Source organism: Heliangelus exortis, chromosome 12, assembly GCF_036169615.1.
Source record: "Heliangelus exortis chromosome 12, bHelExo1.hap1, whole genome shotgun sequence".
NCBI classification, from domain to species: Eukaryota; Metazoa; Chordata; class Aves; order Apodiformes; family Trochilidae; genus Heliangelus; species Heliangelus exortis.
The window spans coordinates 19,461,136-19,478,205 of NC_092433.1; the positions used below are offsets into that span (position 1 = coordinate 19,461,136).

At 44.0% G+C, this 17,070-nt stretch overlaps 1 protein-coding gene across 4 annotated transcripts in view; it reads left to right on the forward strand.

The window, feature by feature from the left end:
* Positions 1-17,070, forward strand: part of LOC139801712 (contactin-4) — a 257,518-nt gene that overhangs the window by 208,142 nt on the left and 32,306 nt on the right. For all 4 annotated transcript variants that reach the window (XM_071756351.1, XM_071756350.1, XM_071756348.1 and 1 more), the window contains one exon: positions 15,439-15,566. In XM_071756351.1, coding sequence (XP_071612452.1) covers positions 15,439-15,566 — 128 coding nt within the window. The remainder of the gene's footprint in view (positions 1-15,438; positions 15,567-17,070) is intronic.

Consider the following 17,070-nt stretch of genomic DNA (forward strand, 5'->3'; position numbering starts at 1 on the left):
GCCTTCTGAGGCATGTGGGCAAGAGGCAGGGTGTAGTAATAAAAAACTTCTGAATAGAATATACTTTACTGTCCACTGCTCACAGCCCTCATGCCCAGGCAGGCTTTAGGCAGTGACTGGGAGGACAGGTTGTGAGTCCAACATAATTATAGCACCACAGAATCCCAGGCTGGTTTGGATTGGAAAGGGACCTTCAGGATCATCCATTTCCAGCCATGCTCTGCCCATGGGCAGGGACACCTCCCACCAGCCCAGGTTTGTTCCAAGCCCCATCCAACCTTGGCCTTCAACACTGCCAGGGATGGGGCAGCCACAGCTTCCCTGGGCAGCTCAGTATTGAGCTGAGGTGTTGGTGCTGGTGGCAGTGGCAAGCTGGCTGCCAGGCTTCTCCTGCCTCTAGCTAGCACTCCATGCCAGAACCAGGAACATCCCACACAGGCATCAAGCCCTGGATGGGAAACCAGACGTGAAATGTGCCCAAGCAGGTGTGAAATTCTCTGCTCCTTCAGCCCAGGGTTTTGTTTTCTGCCTGCTTGATAGTCCAGTGGGGCCTGGCTGGCAAAAGATCTTGATGAACACTGTTGATATGGCAGTTGTTGGGCCTGTTCAGTTCTTTGTCATTGTTGGTTGTGTCTCCTGTGGGGTGTGTGGGTGTTGAATCCTTGCCACTGCATTTATTAACCATGCCATCCATACCTGGAGACACTGGGAGATGCTCAGTAAGGAAATTATATCATCTTAGGTACCCATGGCATTGTTCTTCACTTTCTGACTTCACAGGGGCAGGAGAGGCCAAGTGCCTGGGTCTCTGCTTAATCTGTTTTCTGGTTTCATTGGTTGCTGAAACATTGTCTCCTCCCTGCTGTCCCAGGGGATATCAGCACCGACTGCAGTCCAGTCCCGGTACTTCCCTCCACACACACACTTATGTGTGGGGTGCAAAGAGGAACTTTCTTGGCTGTTGAAAAAATCTACTGAGCTGTAGGTGAAAAGCTGCCAAGAAAAGCTGTTGCTGAAAGCTCTTCATCTAGGGCAGGGAACAGAACTTTGAGACAGGCATAGGAGAGGAAACTGAAATGAAACCTCTGGCTAAATGCATGTTAAGGAGTTTGCTGAGTTTCAGAGAGAGACCTCAGCATCTGGATACTGCTCCAAACTGAACTTGATGAAGTGAAGGTTAATCAATATAGATGGTCCTGCCAATTCCAGATGGAGTTAACATCAACATTAATGTGTCAGTCCTTGCTTTGAATTCTGATGTACACCTGACAGCTACCATGGCAATCGCTCCAACAATTCTCCTGGGGCTCTTGTGACTTTTCAGATGGAGACAGAAATAGTGTGTATCAGATTTTGCTGCTGGAACTCTTGTTCTAGAGGCTACTGCTGTCCAGGAGGCAAAAGTAGGTGGGGTGTTTAGTGTTTGCCCAGAGGGCAGAGACTGCCATGGAGAAAAGAGCTTTATTGTTGCAGGTTTCACAGTCTTCTCTGGAGGCTGAGGTGGTGTGTGCTGCACCCCTAATGAATAACCTGCCCTGAAGGTATCTCTTCCTGGTGGCTGGGAACTGCACAATTGTGGTATTAGAAATTCTGCCCTGGGGTGCAATCACATTATTGCAGTCATTAAAGGCAGTTCATCTCCATAATAATGGTAATCTTGCCTTGGAGGCCCAACTGAGTCAAAATAATATTAGTAACCTGGCTGCAGAGGGTAAATTTTATATAGCAACAGCTATAGAGTAGATATAGATATATTGGAAACACTGCTTGGAAACAAAGGCTGTTTCTCTCTGGGTGAAGGTAGGAGGTAGTTTTTTATCCTTGAGCTCCCCTTCACATTTCAGTGCAAGATGGCTGCTGCACTCAATGGGAAAGGTCTGGAGTCCCATTAATGCCACTGGGTACAAATCAATGTCATAAGGCCACTGGTTTAGAGTAAGAGCAGATGTGTCTGCTGCCTGTCTCCTACCCTTTGCACTGTTGGAACAGGAGACATGACTAAAATACACCCTCCTGCTGGGAAAGCCTGGCTCAGGAACAGGAGATAGCATTTAGACAGGAGTGGCCATCATCAGCCTGTGTAGGTGACATATATATACAATACACACTCTTAGACATATAACCTGGATGTTTGAGATCTCCAGCTGGCAGGGAGTCATTCCAGAAGGCAACAAGCACTGGGAGGGATCTCAAGGTGAAAGTGGTGTCTTTGGGACACATCAGATTGCTCACTTGAGAGATTTGAGTTGAGTTCAGAATGTTCTTCTGAAGTTACTGTTACATTCTCCTATATTCACATTTCCAGATATGTTTAACCTCCCATCTCTTCATTCTGACTTGTCAAGAGGAGAACAGGAAGTTTGAAGAGCTGGGATCCCATTACATAGTTTCTCTTTGCTCATGTTCCAACTCAGAAGTGATGCTGAACTTGTCAGGCCCTGGGAGGCTGAGGTGGAGAGTGTTTCAGTCCAGCTGCCTGAGGAGGGACAGCATTCCAAACCTGCAAAAACTCCTTGAGTGAGTAGTGTAGAGCCAGGGCTTAGGGGTTCTATTGAAATCTCAGTGGCACTTCAGTCTCAATCTTAGATCTTCATCCTCCTCAAATTATGGGATAAGGTAGTTAGTGTCAAGCAAGTTTTTGGCTATCAAATACATAGCATCTGTGGCATCATATAGCTGGGGTATAGGCATCACACAGGCATTATATACAGAGGTGTTCTGCAACTCTTACACCATGGGAAAGACAGATAATTAAAAATGTGCCTAAACGTTGCTCCAAAGCTGCCTTGGAAACCAGATCCATCATTCCTAAGGAGCAGCAGGAAGGTAGAGGGTGATTTTACATGAGATTTACTGCTATAAACCAGCAATCCATAGTTGCCCACAAGTCTGGAAAAATTTCCATTAATTGGTGACCCCTGTGAGATACTGAAGTGAATGAAAGCAAGTCATTAAGGGAGAGTCTTTTCTTTGAACTCCTGACACCTAAAGCCAGGCATCCCCCTGCCACAGTGTTTCCCAGTTGTGACAATTATTTCCTGGCATTCTGTTGCCCAAAATATTCATCAACAGGAGCAGGAAGGAAACTCAGGGCAGTCAGATTGTTCTTACAGGATTTGGCTAATCCTCTCAAGATAATTCAATTACACCTAATGGCACAACTTCAGATAAATTTGTTACTGAGAGTAGTGCCTTAAAATCTTTATTTTCAGCTGATCTTATCACAGAAACTTTTCAATTTCTTCATAATTACGGCGCAGCTCCCGTGGAGACCCTGAGCTCAGCTGCAAGTGTGAGTGGTTCATCCTCACAGTGGTGGAAATCCCAAGTCATGGTAGTTTCTGGCTTGTTCCTTCAATTTCCTGGGTGCAGGAGGGAAAATCAGGCTGTGTGTGATTAGAGACAAATCCTGCATCTCTGCAGAGCACTGCCAGCTGAAATTAAAATAAACCGTTGTCACAGCTGCTCCCAGCCTCTAGACTGTTGGAGGAACATCCTGCAGTGGAACCCTTTGAACTGTAGATCAGGAAGCATTTTTAAAATCATTGAAACCAGTGCATTGTAAACCAATTGAATCTTTTAGTTTTCTCCTAATTTTTTCTGGAGCCCTCATTAAAAACCCACATCAGCCCAACCAGGCTGTAGGTGCTGTCACATGGGGGTGCAGCTATGGAGAGCTGGGCTTAACCTTGGAGCTGAGACTGGTCCTGTGATCTGCACCCCCAGACTCTGGGGTGTTCTGTCACTCCACTAACCAGGCTGAACTGTCTCATTTTCTTAGAGTATTTTAAGAGAATTTCTCATGGAATTGGACATGCTGTTGGCATGGAATGATTTTGCTGGGGCAGCGTTGGAAGGGGCTGGTAGGCACTGGTTTATAAGGCAAAAGTCACATCACTTTTTTCTCAGGTGCTTGTTTTGGACTTCTGGAATTAACTTTAACTTATGTTCAATAATGGTAATAATTGCATTTATTTCTGATAGTGTTTTATTTCTTATATCAGTCTGTCAGTGAGACACACTGTCATTTCCCAGATGAAGTTGGTAGGGTTGTGTGGTTCAAGATGTCATGTTTCAGTCTCTTGATGTACTGTTGGTTCCTGCTGTTTTCCTGGAGCTCTTGGAGGTCATATTCACCCTGCCACCAAACATGTACCCAGGACAGGAAAATAATTGTACTTTTAAACCCCAAAACAAATTGTTCTTCTTCCGTTCTTGTCCATGTACAGCCCTTTCATCATTAGAGCAGTTCCTTTCCTACCAGTATACAACACATGCATTGTTTATGCAGTTTAATTGTAAGGAAAGAAATTCATAAAAAACAAATTATGTTCTGTGCTGGTAGCAAAGAATATGAAAGTGTCCAATTAAACAGCCACTCACTAACACTTGGATAATGGCAACATCTGTTATCTTAATTAAACAAGTTTCTGTGTAAAGGGACCCTCATAGTGCACTTTGTTAGAGCAGGATCTGACCTAGATACTCCAGGCACCCTCACTAGCTTCATGGAAATTTTCCCAGTTGGCCCTGTTATCCTGCAGTCTGACAGGCTTTGTGACAGACGAGCATGCTTTTGCACACACACAGCCATACTGCAGAAAGCAGGAAGATTTTTAGGGGATTTTAGCTGCTAACCAATGAAAGAGCAGAAAAGCAGCATTATAGCCACATGTACACATTGGGCTCAGTAACAAAAGCATTTGGAAGTGTTAAAAGTGCCTGGCTGAGCTGGACCTTGTACATACTTAGGGGAGAGAGAGCTCTTTCAGAAAGCAAAATATTCCAGGTATTTCATGGCTGCTGTCCATCAGCCTAAGGACCTCCTCACCGGGGTTGCTGAACTGCAGACCCCTCAGTCAGGTGTTGGTTTTATAACAGGAATTTTAAAATATTCAGTGCTGTGTCCCTTTAAAAAGGAAAAAATAGTGAAATCAGACAAGGAAAGAAAGACTTTTCTCTTATTCTGTCAGTGAGCCCTGAGTTCAAAAGTTGCATAAATTCCAATTTTTTTATTTCATGCCTCAAACTTCCTAATTAGTGGTTAATTACTTTAAACAGCCGCAAAAAAAATGGCACCAGGACAGAGAGCACATCTTTCCCAGGCTGGTGCCAGCACACAAACCATGGTGATATTTTACTACTGATTACTTGGGAGATGAATTGCCAGCAGTGGCTTTTGGACACACAGTCTGTGCAACTTCAGCAGAAAATCAAACCTCGAAGGAGGCTTCCTATCATTGTTTTGCATTAATTGTGTTCACTGCCCTTTTTTTTTTTATTAAAGCACCTGTTCAGTTTCTTGAAGGCAGACAGGTAACCAAACCATCAATAACTTGTTGGGTTTTCATTACATCCTGCCTAGGCAAGATGAAAAATGACACCCTGCAAATAGCTTTTTGAAGTTTGAATCGACACTGCCGCATTCATCGGGGTTTTCAAAGACAAGGGCAGAAGATGGCTCTACTTCATTGGGATGCCTGAAATAACTGGTGTGTCAACTTACTTTAACCAATTCTCTGCAAAAAGGGAATGAAAATTAACCACGAGACCGCTTGATTTGGTGGTCAGAGGTGTTGGAAAGCCATAGCCTAGGCTTGATAGCCTCGTGTTCCTGGACTGTTGTCCAAGCAGCAGGTGGCTTTAGCTGTGTGTTCTGGAAGATCATGGTATGATTTCAGTCAGTTCATTGTGGCTGAGGGGCTGTCAGCTCAGCACTAAACACTTGTAGTTTGATGTCTGTGCTTGCTAAAACTCACTGATAGGTGGGGTCTGAAATCTGCTGGAGAAAACCTATCGGGTTTGCCCCAGCTCTCTTTAGGAGCAGGTCACTTAACTTCTCCTTGCTTTGGAAGGATAGTTCCATGGACCTGTTTTCTATGTGTCTATCTGCCAAAAATCCTAAATCCTGTTGCTTTTTTAGTTTCAGATCTTATCATATGCTTGTATGCAGCATCCTGTGAGCACTCTCTCCACAAAGCCTGGCTGTCCATCTGTTTCACTTTAGCAGCTTTCTGATGATTGAACTTCTCTTCAGCATTGGTGACTCCAGTTCTTTCTTGCATTGTCTTCTGTTCTTCAGCAAATATTGCTAGCAAAAGTTTACCTTAGAAAGGGATAGATATTTGTTTAGAATCCACATTTGGAGCTGGTTGATTTTGTAGGTGTGAAGTAATTAGGCTGATCCCTAAAATGTTCATTTATTTGCTCCTGTAGAGCTAGGAAATTCTTACACCCAGCCACAAATTGTTTGTTGGGCGTAGCTGCGATGCCAATGAACAGAATCCCACCCTATGCTGAGTTTCAGCTGGTGTTGCAGAACTGAGACTCTCCCTCACACCTTGACACAGCCTCCTGTAACATCAGCAATCTGTTCCTATTTTCCCAGCAGATTATTTTCAGCGTGATGTTATTGTAGTACTCAGTGATACACATGTAGAACATCACTGCTGCTGGAATGAGCTTGGGACTGCAGCCCAGCTGTGATTTGACTGAACTCATGGTGCTCCTCACATCCAAGGCACCTACAGAAGTCAGTGGGCTTTTGCCTCAGGGCTTGTGTGTTAATTTGCAAAGCAGAGCCTTGCTTGCAGGGGGTGGGCAAAAGGAGAGGATGAAGCACCCAGAGAGCCCCATCTCAGAGGCATCGGCCCTCCAGAGCACAGGCAGACCCCTCCTACTTCTGCACATCCTTCATGCAAGCACTGTCACCCAGTGCCTGCTGGGAAACAGCTGCTGCTTTTCCTGCTTGAGGTACCTCCTATTTATCATTATTAAATTCATTTCTAGGTACCACACATACAGCTACAAATTCTTTCTCTTTCTCTCTAATAAAGAGCGAGCGTGTTCCTCCCCACAGCGCTGCTGTGGTGGCAGCTCTGGCTCCCAGCCACAGGGCAGGTTTCTCTCTGCTGTGAGCACAGGCTGCAGCCCATGCTTTCCAAAATAAATGCCTGTAATTAGTTTTCTAAATGCAACTGGAAATTGATGCATGGTTCATACTTCTCCTCCAATTGAAGAAAATAGTAATGGTGATTTTAGCGAGGCTGTAGAATTTTGAAGGGAAAAAAATTACTGTTAGTATTTCTTCTCTTGGATATTAAGAGATTAAGAGCAGGCAGGTAATGATTTTACAGTTAGGGCCACACTTTAAGAACTGTATGTTTTAAAATCCAAGGAAATAATTATATGTCTACAGGGGAAAAAGGATTTCTAACGAACTTTTTAAACAAACCTATCCAACTTGGTGATATTTGGAGGACTACTTAAGCATCATTTTTACGTGATATAAATGTGCCTTTGGATCTTGCAAATCTGTGTTAATATCAGTTAAAAGTGGAGTGGGTAATTTGTACTCTGGGCATCTTTTGTTGAAACTAGAAGAAGCAATGTGTTATCTTTGAAAGACTGTTCCTTTGGGCCTCTATTGGGGTGGTATCAGCTGGAACAAATAAGGTGAGAATGCATTTACTGCTTCTGCTCTAATCTCTTGAATGCTTCCAGGAATGGTTTGTATCAGCAGCTGATGCACAGAAAATCCTGCATGGATTATTTTTTTTTTGTTCATAAAAGAATAATTTTTATGAGCTCAGTGGGGTTCTCTTTAGTGCTTGTGTTCTCCAAACCCCCAAAGTGTTTGCTGTAGGTACAGTGTTGGTGGGTTGTGTTCTCATCAGGGAAGGAGTTGTTGGCGAGGGTGGATGGAATCTGCACTTCCAAACATGATTCCTAGGATTTCCACTGTCCTTTATAGACTGGGGGAAGTCACTCTGTCTCCCTGCCTCTGGCTGTAGTCACTGTTGGAAGGCTGAGCACAGCAACTCTTTCAGTAACACGAGGCAGACAGTGCAACAGTGGCTTTACAGCACCTGCAGCTTCTACACCAGGGTGTAGCAGCTGCCTGGGGAGCTGGGCACGGGGGTGTTTTACCCTTTCATGGGGCAGTTTGCAAGTGTGGTTTTTCCTCTCCACTCCCACCAGCAGGAGCCACCCAGGGGGAGAAACCCTGGGATGGTTGGTGTTGGAGCATCCTCATCCTTCCCCCTGCCCTTGTGGGTTATGGCAACCAGCCAGCTTAGCCTGTAAAGATAAACTGTGAAGAGCTGTGTCAAAAGGCCAGTTTCCCATGGGGAGTGGTCTTTATTTCCCACCAAAATCAATGGAAAACTGGCTCTTTGCACCATTGGGCCCTTCTAGGCCTGCTCATCATCCCATAGAGTCAAAATTCTCATTGCCTCATGTCTGAGGAATGAAAGTTGTAAAAATGAGCTTTCCTTTGCCTTGCTCGAGTCTGCTCCCTCAAATATTTATTTTCATGACATGCTCTTTCTTACTGTACTTAATTTTGTCTGCAGTAAAAAAAGTGTAGAAAAGGAGAGGAGGGAAACTGTTTCTGTGACTTGAAATTCACCACAGCCTGCTTGTTTCCTTCAGGGTGTTCCTAGCAGTGTTTAGGTTTGGTTTCATTTGTTTCTCTCCATTATCAGCATCCCTTAAGAAAAATATTTTGTAGAGAACTGTTTTTGGATAACCCAAGGATATTTTTATATTTGAATTATGACTCTGGGCATCTTTAAACAATTTACATGAAGTCTAATAGCTGTAAAGTCTCCTTTCCTTCCCTCCTGCTGCCCCACTCCTTCAGGATGTGTTTTTGTCACTTCCAGACTTGTCTTGCAAATTTACAGATGAAAGAGAGAATGATGAAAAACACAGCTTTTGTGTTTATAGATATTAATGTAGGCTGGATGCACTATTATTTATTTGGACTGCTCTGTCATTGCAGATAAACCATTTGTTGAAAAAGAAAATTGTGGGAGAACTTATGATGTCAGATCCATGACTGGTTTAAGCTGATACTGAATTCAGTGGAGTTATATTGTTTGATGCCAAAGGGGCTTCTACTATTTTCTCAAAAATATTTACCTCAGCAAAATATATTCTGGTTTTGTATCTCTCTCTGGAATAGTATTTGCTGTTTCCTATGGCAATCATAAAGAATTGCAATATGCAGTCTCCTCACCTTTTATTCTTCATACTTAGCAAGCCTGTGAATGAAAAGCCTAAAGTGAAAACATGTTTATACACAGCAGTTCCCATCCCTGGCAGAACGTGTTCTTAGTTTCTGATCTCAGAGATCAACAGCAAGAATTAAGTAACAAAACCAAAAGTAGTAATCTGTATTTTTGGTGCATCAAGGTGAGAGCAGCTATGACCTAGCACAGTCTTCCAAAAGATTTGTTTTAATGCTTTGTGCTTTCCTGTTGTAGTCCCAGAGCACAGAGGATGCCAAATGAGCCCAAATTCTGTGCACCACAGACATCCAGCCATTCACAGATGCCCTAATTCAGCAGTCAACTTCCTGGTGCCCTTCAGGACTCCAGCCTGTGTGTAAAAATGGTGCTAAAGGGATGCTCCTCAGTGCCTCCTCCAGCCACTGTTTGGCCTTGGACAAAATATATGTTAATATATTCTACAGATAGAGAAGCATTCCCATGAGACACCCCAGCAGCCTCATGGAGTTGTGCCTCACACAACCTCAGGAGTTCAAATCCTCCATCCTCAACCTGTTTAGCTCTGTTTAAAATGTATCTCCAGCAAAACTTGTGGGAAATGTTCTGGAGGACTCAGTGCAACTGGATTCTGCCTCTGTTTATTTTGAGCAAATATAGTTCTTACCTGAAAACTAATTATAAGGAGTTGGCTGTTAAGAGACCTGCCAGTTGTCATGGATAGGGAAGGCCTTATCTAATGCCTGCTTTCAGCAAGAGGAAGACATGCACTAAATTAAATGGGCTTTGACTGAAGCTCTAAATTAGCTCAGGCTTTCCTGTGAACCATGAAAAGACAAGTAGTTATAGACAAATAAGTACCAGAGCAGTGGTTCTGCTGCAGGTGGTTATCTAAATCAAAATTAAAAGGTCCTGGACAAGAAGTGGCAAATGTGTGGCAGGCTGCCTGCACAGTGTGACTGTTGGGAGTTTAGATGGGTGCTCAAATGGAAACCACCAGAATGCTGACCCAACAGTCAGCATCATCCTGCCTTTCACTCAGATTTATCCAATCAGATCCAACACATCCCATTCTTGCTCATGTTGCTCTTCTAACCATAGCCCTCTGGATGCACTGATGTGGCCACCATCCCTTTCTCAGCCATTTTAGAAACATCTGCAGGAAGAGGAAGTGGGTGATGTCCCAGGCTGGAAAGCCCTGTCTGCTGATGGGGGATGCTGGGTGTTTCTGGCCAGTACTGATGTCAGGTGGGAAGTCTTGGATGATGTGACAAGGTGTTGGGTGGGGGCTGAGGATCAGGGCTCTCCCCTTACTCTCTCCACCTTGCACACCAGGGACCATCAAGGGTGTTAAGTGGAGCCTTGGAGGTTGACTTTGACCTCAGTGTGTACTTGAATGAGGATTAATGCTATGGAGCAGAAGGCTCTGACCCTACTGTTATTTCTTTAGGCCATGTAAAAGTTGTAGTCACACACAGAGACAGCATCCCAGGGCCACAGAAATTATTATCTGTGGACCTCACTCTGAACAACCATTCCTCAAGCAATGAGCAGGTACCCAGGAGCACTGTCCTGGATTTCAGGGAGAGCTGTGCTCTGAGCAGTAAATCCTCCCCCTCAGCCAAGCCTATGAGTATTTCCAGACTTCACTGTGTTTTTCTGAAATAGCCTAATGGCCAAGACTGCTTTTATGAGATCATTTTAATAATCCCAGTGGCTGCCTCATTGCACAGGAAGCGTTATTAAAAAGGTAATAAACTGCTACATGGACATGTGATAGAAATAGGAATAATTTGATAAATAATGCAATTGCTTGGGATCATTTACATTTGTAGTAGAGTTGTGGCATGAAGCAAAGTTGCTGTTAGGCTAAAAATTGCTCTAGGTATTCCTGCCTATCAAGTGTGGGAAAAGGCTGAGCAAATACACTGAGACTGCAGTCTGCTCTGTCTGGTGCTTTTGCTTTTTTCCTCTGCTTCCACCCCCCCAGCCCAAGCAAGGCTCTGGAGGATGGACAATAGGCCATTCATCATGTCAGCTGAAATACACTGTTTTTCACAGGAACATTTAACTTAAATCCTCTCTCAGAAGACGGATTATCTCCTAGAAGAACTCCAGCACCACAGTCTCTTTTCAGTAGCCACGTCAGCCCCTGCCACAAAGGCTGTACATGAAGGGATCAGTGGTAGTTTTATCTCAAATTGCACTCAGTGTGTGTTTCTTCCAACTGACAGTCATTTAAATGCTTGCACTAAGACATCTTTTCTTCCTGTAATAGAAAAAGGATTGGACATCCTAAGCATTGTTTCCTGGGGAAAAAAAAAAAAATTAAAATATTCACTTGGCTAAGCATGAAATATTTTGGATGTGTGTGTTTAATCAACAGTGAAACCAATTGTTGTTATGCTTGTATTTCATAAATTAAAATGCTGAAATAATCAGATAAGAAACAACACACCTTATTTCATTGCAGCAGTGCTAATAAAACCATTTGTGAGAAACAGGGGGAAAAAAAAAGGGCTCTTGGTAATTCTGAGCCTTTTGTTCTGAAGAAACTTTCCTCTGCAGCCCAGAGGTGCTGTGTCCCTCAGGAGGACAAGGGTTTCCATGGCCCACATGCCCTGCCAGCTCCATGGAGTTTGTAGTCCCTTCATATTCCAGGTTTCCATCTGCTGGAGTGGGAAGCAGAGGGCAGGGTGGGGGATCCCTGCATTCCCATCCTGCAGGGCTGTCCTTGGGCAGACAGGGTCACCCAGAAGCTGCCAGGGAAACTCTGTGCCTGTTGGGTTTGGAAAAGGCTTCTGTAGGGCAATGTAAAGTGTTCAGCTTGCAACTTTCTACATTTGCTGCTGCAGCAGCAAAAAAAGGGGGCAAGGAAGGCTAGGGAGGAATGTTTTCAGCATTTTTAAAGGTCCTTTGTCCCCAGAAGAGTTTTGATCAAAACACTGACAAGGTCAGCTCTTCCTGGGGTAGAACCCAAAGCTTCAGTTTAGGAAACAAACAATCCTTTTATCTCCTAATTTCAGATGTGTTGCTGCTCTCTGTGGACCTGAAATCTCCAGTTGACAACACAGACCAACAGATTCTCTCTTACAAAAGCTATGTTTAAAATAGATGACCTTTCTTTATATAAGGAAACTAAACTATCTTCTGTATATTTTTTAATGGATATTTTTGTCATCTTTGATTTTGCTTCAGTATGAGCAGTGACCATGAGCCAAGTATCAGCAGAGCAGTTGCATTCACCTGCACAAGAGCAGATTTACATTTTTAGTTGCTGTCAACCACTCCTGTGTTTCACTGGGTCAGGGAACCTAGATAGCAAGTCAGTAGCTTGCTTTTTGAGTTTGTAGTGGTTTAAGGAGGTGTTTACTCAGCAACCAACACTGTTCTCAGGTGCATTCATTGAAGTGTGATGTGGTTATCAGAAACCTGGCTTAGTTTTGTCTTCCTAGGTATCTCGGGCAACATTTTAGGGGTGTATTTCAGAAGAGGAGGGAAGGGTACTCAACAGAGCTTCATTGCATTTGAACCTTGTGTCTTGAAATTTAACCAAGCTGCTAGAAGTGGCTGATGAAGGGATGTTTGCTCCCAAGCCAACCCTCAGGGGTCTGAAATGAGCCCCTCCTCTCCTTTAATACAAATGTTATCTGCAAAAACTGTTGGTGGATTAGCAATGTCAGGGAATGTCCTTCCTGCTTTCTCAACTGACTGTAACAGACTGCAAAGTGTTAAAATAATTATGTGTGAACTTCTAAAACACTGGATTCACATTAGAGGATGAAACATTTTGTGTAGAAAAGAACCTTCATCAAAAAGAGCCCCATAACCATAAGGTCTCCTCCTCAGAGTCACAGTAAGATTTATTGAAAAAAAAAACAAAACAGTTAACTTGCACAATTATTGGTTAGTTTTAACACTGATCATTTAGAGGAGTGTGCAGGGAATTACTTAGTTACCAGATGAGAATTAAATGTGCCCAGACATTCTCCAAGGAATTCCAGGGGAATTCCAGTCCTTCCAGGAGAGCTGGGTGCAAGTCTTTGCAGTGTGTTAGCAGAGTAGGAAGATGCTCCTGTTCTCAGGCTGTAAAGGCAGCAACCATGGCTTTCAGCTCCCAAAGGGAAGGAATCCAAGGCAGCACAAACTGCCTGAGATCACCAAAGCTGATGGTGGATTGGCCATCTTCATCTAAAGGGCATCTCTGGAGTGAGCCAGCCCACATTAACAACAAACTAATTTTATGCTGGGTTTAAAGGTGACTTAAAGAAAGCAAACAGCATGAGGAAGAGACAGAAAAGGCATTAGGATTTGAAATTGTTATTTTTATCAACAGATACAATTAAAGTGATCTGTGGAAGAGGCTATCCAGTGAATAGGTTTCAACCACAGAAATAAAAATTAAGAGAATAAAATAGAAATAAAAATTAATTAATCAGCTGTACAGAAATAGTAGAAAAACATCACTTTTTTCTCAATTTCTTGGGATGGCAGAAATGAGGAGCAAGGGAGTGCAGGACAGCACTGGAGCTGGGTGGTTCTTGAGCTGGAGCATGTTGCTGAGCTCGTTCTGTCCTTTATATTGATTTGAATTTTAATGTGTATGCCAAGGGCACCTTCAGCTTCCAGAAAGGCACTGAAATTAATAACAGCAGTAAATAATTTCTTAGGAGCTCCAGGTGCCCCCACTGCCCAGGCTTCTGCACCAGAGGCTGGTGTGGCAAGTCCTTGTGCTCCAGTGCACACTGGGGGTAAAATGGGCCTTGATTTGTGCCAGCCCAGTGGGGAAGAGGAGAAAAAAATAACTAAATACCACTCTCTTCCAGTTAGGGAACTGGAGGTACTGCTGGAGGAGCAAATGTATGGCACTGGACTCCAGTGAAAACAAATTACAATAGCAAATGCTACTGACTGCAACAGTTTGGAGAACTATGAGCCATAGTAGTGAGGGACTTCTATTGATATCACTGCTATTGCCAGCTGGCAGAGACCAAGGACAGAATTCTTCTATTTCACTCATCAATTGCAGAGATATCAGCCAGGACAGGGATTTGGTGTCTTGCCCCATCTTCCTCCTCCTCACCAAACCTCAGTTGTCAGGTTTTTCAGGGCACCTCCATGCATGTGGACTGAGCAGCCCAGATGTGCTCATCAGGAGCAGGCAAAAGGCATCCCTGCCTTTGGGATGATGTCTCCTGAGTCCCTGCACACCATACCCTGCAGCTGGCAGGAGCCCCGTGGTGTGGGCAGGTGGCTCTTGTCCTTGTCCCTTGTCTCCCTGGGGCTTTGTTCACCTGCCTCAGTATTGCCCCATGGCTGCAAGAAGAGGCTCCTGCCTGTTCCATCTGGGCTGGTTTTTAAAGCTGTTTTTTTCTTCCTAATTTCTTAACCCTGCTGCACTGAGCTTGATTGGCATTAAGGATGCAGAAAGGCTTCTTCATTTCCTTTCAAATTAGTTAAATTGGAAAATAATTGAGCAGGAGAAGGCAGGAATTAATACAAGATTTTCAAGTCAGGTCTGAAAGTGGCTGGAGAGGAGAAGGCAGATTGCTGGAAGATGCAATACTGAGCAAGTATTTTGCTCCAAGAAGTGGTATTAGGCTGGGGAAGAGGTTTTTTCTGGAGTCCCTTGGCATTATGGGGACTCCACAGGACATGAGGCATTTGTGTTTCCATGGGATTTACTGGGCAGGATCAGTTTTTCTGTTTTCATTGACATAGAGCAGAAGAAAAGGGAGCAGGAGACAAAGGTAATTGTGAGAGCAAGGAAAGGAAGGGCCAGAGGAGAGGCTGGGGACCACCATCCTTCCACCATCCAAGAGACACATTCTGCTGCAGATAACTCTCTTTTGACAGGGCTGTGGATGTGAGGAGGGGACAGGAATGAAACAGGATTGGGCTTGGGGGTTTTTTGTATTTTATTAACCTGCAAGTCCAACTGTAGATAAGCCCCTTCAGGCTGAGTTACAGTTGAGGTGGAGAGGGGAACTCTTGGCAGTGTGGCAGCTTTGCTGAAAAGCCAGCAGCCTTCTGGAGAAGAAGCAGGAGTGGAACACCTGCTGCCCTGCATCTGCTCTGCAGAAGCTTGTACATTGTTAAGCAGCAAGCACAGAGATTTTTTAGATGTAGCCCCTGTGTTGCAAGGGTTGTCATGGTGAGTGCTGAGTATCAAAGTACAGATGTGTGTGAAACCTACACAAGCTGCTGGTATGTAAATGGAAGTAGCCCTCAAGTAAAGACACAGAACACTCCTGGTGATGCTGCATCCAGTATTTATGAGTTGTGTCCTGAGAGATTTCTGTCAGCTAAACTTCTGTAACGGGCAACAGACTCTGCTGTTCAAACCCTTAATAATTAATGCAGAATCAAAAAGAGTTTTCTGTTCACTTAAAAAAATCTGTACCCCTTGTGTCTGCTGTCTCTCCAGGATCACTGTTCTGGATGATGGGAGCCTGCGGATCGTCAACGTCACCAAGGCTGACGCGGGCAGCTACACCTGTGTGGCAACAAACCTCTTTGGGACAGCCAGCAGCACGGGCAGCTTGGTTGTGAAAGGTCAGTCCAGTTCCTACTGCACTCCAGTTTAGTGTCTAAGAGTATCTGGAGCAGCCCCAGACATGCTGCACCTTCCCCCCTTGATGCTGATGCAAAAGGGGGGGTTTAAAGTGTCTTCTGCATCTCAGAAACCTGAGAGATGACATGAACAGGGAGAAGGTGTCTGTGCTTCTGATGGAGCTCACCCCAAGTTAATGCATTTTGTCTTCATGCCTGGTTTAACATGATGCTGCAAATGATCTGGGAATTGTAACCCAAAGCCAGGTCCCTGCTCTGTACTGTTGGATGGCTTGTTTCTAGCAGTGACAAGTAGTCATGCTTGAGGAGTATCTGCTGTCACTGCAGCCAGCCAGATCCTACAACTCAGTTTTCCAAAGGAGATACAGAAAGCCATGGTGTACCTGTGGAGGAACATTGCCCTCACTCTGCTGAGATTAGGTGGTGTCCTTTAAAAACATGCATTTTCTAGCTCAGCTTCTGGTTGCTCCTAAACTTTTTCCTAAACTAAATCTTTTTAAAAACCTTCTGAACTCTTTAATGCATCTTGTCTTGTTTCAGAGTGATGCAGGAGTTTCACCCTTGCAACTCAGAGTCATGATTTTTGAAAAGATGCACAAGATATGATTGAATTTTGGTATTTCTTATCCAGGGATGAATTTCTGTATTTCTGGAATTTTTTCTCAAAAGATACAAAATTTGACAAAAATATGTAAAGTACTAACTTGGTAAACAATTAAGAGACACTAATGAATGTCTTAAATTAATTTTTGGTCTGCTTATGAATGCCTATGATGAATTCTTGTAGGCTGTGAATATATAATTACATATATAATCCCTCCTTATTTGGGGAAAGACCTGCATTGGATAACAAATCAGGACAGATTGATTACAAAGCAATAAATCAATCACAAAGCTCTAATGCTGTCAGTTTTAATTCTCCCATCAACTGACATTGATGGATAGGAGTCAGGTATAGGGTCTCCCCATAAACTGTTTTTGTGGTATATAGGAAATACTTTAAAATGTTTCAATGCAAGTTTCAATCTGTGGTTTTCATAGGCTGAGCACATTCCAGCAAGGTGTGTCAGGACCAGGCAAATGCTGGGAAAGCTGATGAACCCTTTTTATAGTTGCAGCCTGAAGGTTACAGTGGTACAGCAGCAGGTTTTCTCTGCCTTAGCTATCTGAGGAGGGTCTTGTAGTTCAATGGGATGTTCTTGAGGTTGTGTTTTGTGGCATTTGGCCCTACTGCTTCTTGTACAGCAAGGGGCTGAAGGTGCAGCCCCAGGGCTGCCACAGCCCTTCCTGCCTTCTGCAGTATTCCATCCCTGGAAGTGTCTCAGGCCAGGTTGGATGGGGCTTGGAGAAACCTGATCTGGTGGGAAGTGGCCTCCCCATGGTGGGGGGTTGGAACTGGATGAACTTTAAGGTCTTCTCCAACCCAAATTGTTCTTGGGTTCTGTGCTTTATTGTAAAGGAATGCTGTAGCATATTGACACCAAGA